This window comes from Chinchilla lanigera, unplaced genomic scaffold (genome assembly GCF_000276665.1).
Source record: "Chinchilla lanigera isolate Chin_1 unplaced genomic scaffold, ChiLan1.0 scaffold00221, whole genome shotgun sequence".
NCBI classification, from domain to species: domain Eukaryota; kingdom Metazoa; phylum Chordata; class Mammalia; order Rodentia; family Chinchillidae; genus Chinchilla; species Chinchilla lanigera.
In genome coordinates this window covers 207,169-213,244 of record NW_004955622.1, presented here as the reverse complement: position 1 = coordinate 213,244, position 6,076 = coordinate 207,169, and the positions used below count along the sequence as shown (strand labels likewise).

The 6,076-nt window shown below is 37.7% G+C and overlaps 1 protein-coding gene across 1 annotated transcript in view; it reads left to right on the top strand.

Annotated features, from left to right (window-relative positions):
* Window positions 1–2,461: 2,461 nt before the first annotated feature.
* Window positions 2,462–6,076, top strand: part of LOC102018675 — a gene marked incomplete at its 5' end in the record, with an annotated part of 127,526 nt that continues 123,911 nt past the window's right edge. The window contains 3 exons of the mRNA XM_013510157.1: window positions 2,462–3,265; window positions 4,091–4,318; window positions 4,588–4,758. Of these exons, the coding sequence (XP_013365611.1) occupies window positions 2,462–3,265; window positions 4,091–4,318; window positions 4,588–4,758 (1,203 nt within the window). The remainder of the gene's footprint in view (window positions 3,266–4,090; window positions 4,319–4,587; window positions 4,759–6,076) is intronic.

The window sequence follows — 6,076 nt, the reverse complement described above, 5'->3', positions numbered from 1 at the left end:
CTTAGAATGAATGTTTTCACAGTTAGTATTGATAATCTTCTGAGTTTTGCAGGATCTGTTGTGATTTTGCCCTGTTCCTCTCTAATTGTATGGATTCAAGGCTTTGCTTGCCATTTTTCATGAGCTTGGCTAAGGTTTTGCCTACTTCATTTAACCTTTCAAACAACCAACTTTAGATATCGGCAGTTCAATTATCCCATCTATCCTTGTATATACATATATATTTATTTATTTATTTTATATATTTATTGAAAGGAGCAGTTAATACTGAAATCTTTTTGACCAGTTTTGCATGCTTATACCTGGTAATCTGAACAATTAATTTGAAGACAACAAGAGGCAATATAACAACCATTATTAAGTTCCTACCACCTTGATTACTGAAACTCTGTATCAATTCTAATGATTTTTATTACTTTTTATTCTCTTTAATTGTTTAATCAATCTTGGATTCTTACATCTGGTAATCTGAGCAACAATATGTAATATAACAACAAGTGTTAATTCCTATCATCTTGTTTTGAAATTTGTGTTGTTTTTACCTTGTTTTGTTTTTATCTTTGTTGCTGTTTTCTTTTTTCTTTAAAATCAAATCAAATCAAAACAAAAAAGATCCTTAAAAAGAGAACCAACTCTCTGATTCATTGATTCTTTATGTTCTTAGTCTCAATTGCATTATCTTCTGGTTTGAGCTCTGTAATTTCCTCCCCCGTATATTTTTCTATTTAACTCACTCTTCTTTTCCTAGAAGCTTGAGGTTCAACATTAAGTTCTTTACTTCAGCTCCATCTGTGTTTTTGCTGTGGGAACTCTGCACTCTAATATTTCTCCTGTAAGACTGCTTTCATTGCATCCCATACGTTCTGATATGTTGCACTGGCATTATTTTTCAATTGTAGAAACAATCAGGTTCATTGTTTAATTTCATCTGTAACCCATTGTGAGTACAGCTAGTATGGAAATGTGTATGGACAGTCCTCATAAACTAAGACTTGAGGTTCCATTTGACCCACGTGTTCCACTTCTTTTCAGTCATTTCAGTAAAATCTTAGAATTCTTAGTCATTTCTAAGTAAAATCTTAGAATTCTTAGTCATTTCAGTAAAATCTTAGAATTCTCATGCCCCAAGGATATGTGCACACTCATGTTTATAGCAGAACAGTCTGCAATAGCTAAATCTTAGACACTGGATAGATGTGCATGAGTGGATGAATGGCTAAAGAAGATGCGTTTTTTTCCACAGTGCAGTACTACTGTGTCATAAGAAGGATAAACTTGAGATAGTTTTAGGTAAATGGATGCACCTTGACACCGTGTGAGAAACCAAAGTGTAAATAAGGACCAATAAGGTGATAGATGTAGGGAAGCAGCCGGAAAATGTGCAAATGTGCAGGGCACGTGGGAGGAGGGTGGGGAGGTTGACAGTGAGAGGAGGGAAAAAGAGAGAGCGGAAGGACAAGAGGGAAACAAAGCACTTATAAATGTGAAGAAAGGAAGCCTGAAGAAAGCATAGGGCAATGGGAAAAAGCTAAAATATATCATGTGCCAGTGACATTCCTGTGATGAACCTGATGAGAGGATAAATACGAGAAACCCACACTTCTTGTTTTAGTTCATTCGTGGCTTGATGTACGTTTGGCTATTTCCTAGATGAGCTGCTACAAACTCTTCATGTAATGGAGTACTACTCCGCAATAACAAAGGATAAGCTTAAGACAATTTTTGCTAAATGTGTGGAAGTTCAGACCACATGCTGAAGTGAAATAAATCAGACAAACCTGTGTAAATAGCACATTGTCTCACTGGTGTGAGAAACTGAAAGTGTAAATAGAACCAAATTGTACAGAGATATGGTGAAATGGGAAGAAATGGATTCAAAGGAAAGGGGAACTAGGGAGGGGAGGGGGGAGGGGAAAGAAGAAAAGCAAAATAATGAGAAAAGAAGGATAAAATGGAAACAAAAGTGTGTGAATAAGGCAGGGAAGAGGAGTTAAAGGAAGGGGAGGGGACTAGGGGAGAAAAAACCAATCAAGGTAAATCAGTACAGGGACGAAATCCCCATAATGAATGTGATCATTGTATATATCTAAACTATGCCAATAAACTTAATTAAATACAGTATAAATGAACAAATCATAAATATGTACTAATAAAAAAGTTGAAAAAATAAAATGAGAAAGATGTACAGCTAAGCAATGAGTGCACAGAATCCAGGTTTGGTCACCATATTGTGGTTGTCTACAAAAATGAGGTAGTTGAAAGTAGACAGAGATGTTTTCTAGAGCCTTACAGGCAAGTAATTACTTTTGAAAGGCTCTGAGAGAGTGAGTTAATTGAGGTGGAGGAATGAACAAATATCTCTTCCTATCACTTCCAGCTCTTGATTAATACTCTTCAAATCTGAGAATGTGCTTTCTGCCAATGTCTTCATCATTTTACTTACAGTTTTCTTTTTTTGTAGCTGACTTTTGGCTCTTTTGTCCCTGTGCTCAGTGACCATGATCAGTTTTCCTCTGTCTATCAGATGTCCCCCAAAGACACATCTCTAGGCCTTGGCATGGTCTCACTGATGCTTCATTTCAGCTGGACATGGGTGGGACTGGTCATTGCAGAGAGTCAGAAAGGTCTTCAGTTTCTGTCAGACTTGAAGGAAGAGATGGACAGGAACGGAATCTGTGTAGCATTTGAAAAAATGATCTCAAGCACTGCCATGCTACATTTCTTAAATAGACCAACACATGACTTATGGACCCGAGAAACATCACCAGCAAATGTGGTTATCATGTACTTTGATCCTAGTGAAAGTGATGCTGGGTTTTATACGGGGCAACATCTGGTGACGTGGAGAGTCTGGGTCACAAACTCACAATGGCATGCTGCCACCTTTGGAACAAATTTGATAATTGATTCTTTTCATGGAACAATCATTTTCTCAAACCAGCGTGAAGAGATTTCTGGTTTTAAAACTTTTATCCAGACAGCTTCCCCTTCAAAGTTCCCAGAAGATATTTACTTCACTGTGTTTTGGGCCATGATCTTTGACTGCACTTTATCTAATTTTGATTGTACTTTGAAGAACTGCCCACCCAATGCTTCTCTCACATGTCTGCCTTTAAGTCTTTTTGACCCCACCATGAGTGAGGAGAGTTACAATATGTACAACGCTGTGTATGCTGTGGCCCATGCCCTCCAGGAGACACTTCTTCAACACATTCAAATGCAACCCAGCAAGAATGGAGAATGGAAGGGATTCTCCCCGTGGCAGGTAATGGCTCTGGCACTGGATGGCAGATAGTGCCTTGAAGGGTCTGACAGGCGTGCAAAAGACACAGTTTAGAATGTTTGGTCCAAAACAAGAGGTTGTGCATCAGTTTCACTGTAAAGGAGCAGTAGCAATCTGAGTAGAAATGGTTATTCAGAATAAGTAGATTCTATCAAGGGGGACATTAAACATGAATCGAGGCAAATATTTTGTATTCCACAGGATGTCAGCCTAATCTTCACCTAAAGTTTTCAGCTAAGGAAACCTGAAAATTTCCCATGGAATCGTTAATAGACAATAGGAAACGTTTTATTCCTTTACACAATTCATAATATAGGACTGTATGTACAGAATGGATAAGCACTCTATTGGAGATTTTATTTGAATTAGTGTTGAAAATACTTGTTTTCATGTGCATCCTCTAGGAACAATATGACAGAAAATGGGTGTGGGAAGGTGTCACCATACAGCTGAGGTATTTTCTGTTTTGGAACATTATTTTGTTGGTTTTTGCTGTAGCATTTTTTGTCTTTTTATCTTTTCTTTTGGTACTGGGAATCAAACTCAGGACTTTGTGCTTGCCAGGCCAGTGCTTGTGCTGCTGAGCTATGTCCCCCGCCCACATTTTTCTTTTATAGGTATTGATGTTTTTGGAACATTGTAGTATTTTGGTTTTCCAAGGCCTTTCACCTGTCCTTCTTCACTGGATGACTATAGAGAACTGTCATTGTAAAGCAGGGAGTAAAGACATTCAAGGACTTTCCCCAGTGGAGTTCTGATCCTTAAGCGTGGGACTCAGTTATTTATAGGATTCTGCACCTCTTGTAGTTGCACCGCTCTCTGAAGGAACTTCAATTCACCAATCCTGCTGGGGACCAAGTGAACATGGATGAGCAAAGGAAACCGGCTGCAGAGTATGACATTCTCAACTTTTGGAACGTTCCAGAGGGTCTTAGACTTAGAACCAAAGTAGGGAGGTTTTCCCCACATGCTCCACATGGTCAGCAGTTGTCTTTAAATGAAGATGTGATGGAGTGGGGCACAGGAATTACAGAGGTAATTTGGGTGTAATTGTACTGCTTTTCACTAATCATAAACACTGACATTGTGCTGTGAGTTTTTCCCCTTGATTTAGCTTAGAAAATGTTCATGTGAGGAAAACTGAAAGTCAGATTTCAGTTTATAATTGTCCTTACTTATCAGCTTTTTGATGAATGGGAAAATAATAAAGTTCTTACCCATATTTTGAAAAACTTTATGTATTCATATAATTTGGTAAACATGATTTTAACCCTATGAAATTTATCCGTCTAATTCTGAAGTAGGAGGTAAAAGCCCAAGACGTCACCAACACATACCTGATTTTCCTCAGACTCCCCGCTCAGTCTGCAGTGAGAGCTGTAATCCCGGATTCAGGAAATCCCCGCGGGAGGGATTGGCTGTCTGCTGTTTCTCTTGCACCCCCTGCCCAGAGAATGAGATCTCCAACGAGACGGGTAAGTGTAGGCCTTCCGCGAGATTGTCCATTGCTCATGTTATCCTGCCTGCTGCCTAGAAAGTGGAAAGTGGATGAGGAGCTCACGAAAATATAATTCCTCCTTCCTTTAGCATCTGATTTCATTATTGTGCACATTACAATATCCAGTGTCAAAACACGCTCTGTATTCCTTGAACATTCCTTGATTCATTTTTCTAGACTCGTCAGAAGCACTATTTTCACACTACCCCATTTCTGAATAAATCCATTTTGCAAGTTTCATGTTTTTCACAGTTTTTAATATGCAGTTTTAATAAATAACAACAGTTCCCCTTTTAAGATACATTTAGAACACATTAAATATATGGAATTTGTGTTTTATTTCCGTAATTATCTAAAACGATTGAAAAGTGAATAAAATTCATGAATTTACAGATAAATACTGAACAAAATTGTTCAAAATACCACATTTACCTAAAAAGTGGAACCTATCTGTTATTTTTTTCTCACAGTTTTCATGTTTCTTGAGAGTTTTTCTTGCTGGTCAAGTTTATAAACATTCAGGAGAGTACCATTACTAAATTACTTAAAGTCCATTAGATGCATAGGAAATGGGAAAATCAATGCATTTTATGATGAAACTTGAACTCTACTACACGTGTGACATTAGAAAATCGAACAGCAGAAGGAAATTTTCTTCTTTTACATTTGCTTTGTTTGTTTGCTTTCTTCGTTTGCTTTGTTTATTTGTGACGGCATCTTGCCATGTAGTTCAGGCTAGCCCTAGGCTGGTCTGGTATTTGAAAGATTCCTCCTGCTTCATCTACTGCGTGCTGAAAATACAGGGGTGCTTGCCCATGCCTAGCTTTCAACTTTCCTTCCTAAGTGAAAATCACATTTAGTGTTACGATTTTTGCTATAGATGAAGGAGGCCACAATATAAGCAAAGTTTACTTACCAGATATAATTCAAGGCACTAGATTCTAGAAAAAAACATAAGGAATGTCAATGAATGATGTAATATACTAAGAAATTGAAAATCTACAATTTATAAATAGATGATGATATTTTACTAGAATAAGACTGGAAAGAAACTTTGCTAGTGTTGCCAAATGTTTACAGAATAATTCAGTGTGGAAAAATACCATGAGAGAGGAGAACTTCATTTCAACATTTCTGCCATATGGTCTGGTGGAGACACCAACCAATACAATAATGTCAGGGAAAGAAAACAAATCAACAGGTATTGGGGAGGAAAAACAAAGCAGCATTATCCTGCAAGGATAGAAGTGCGCAAGTATCAAACAGGCGAATTAATTAAGGGAACTGACTGCTGC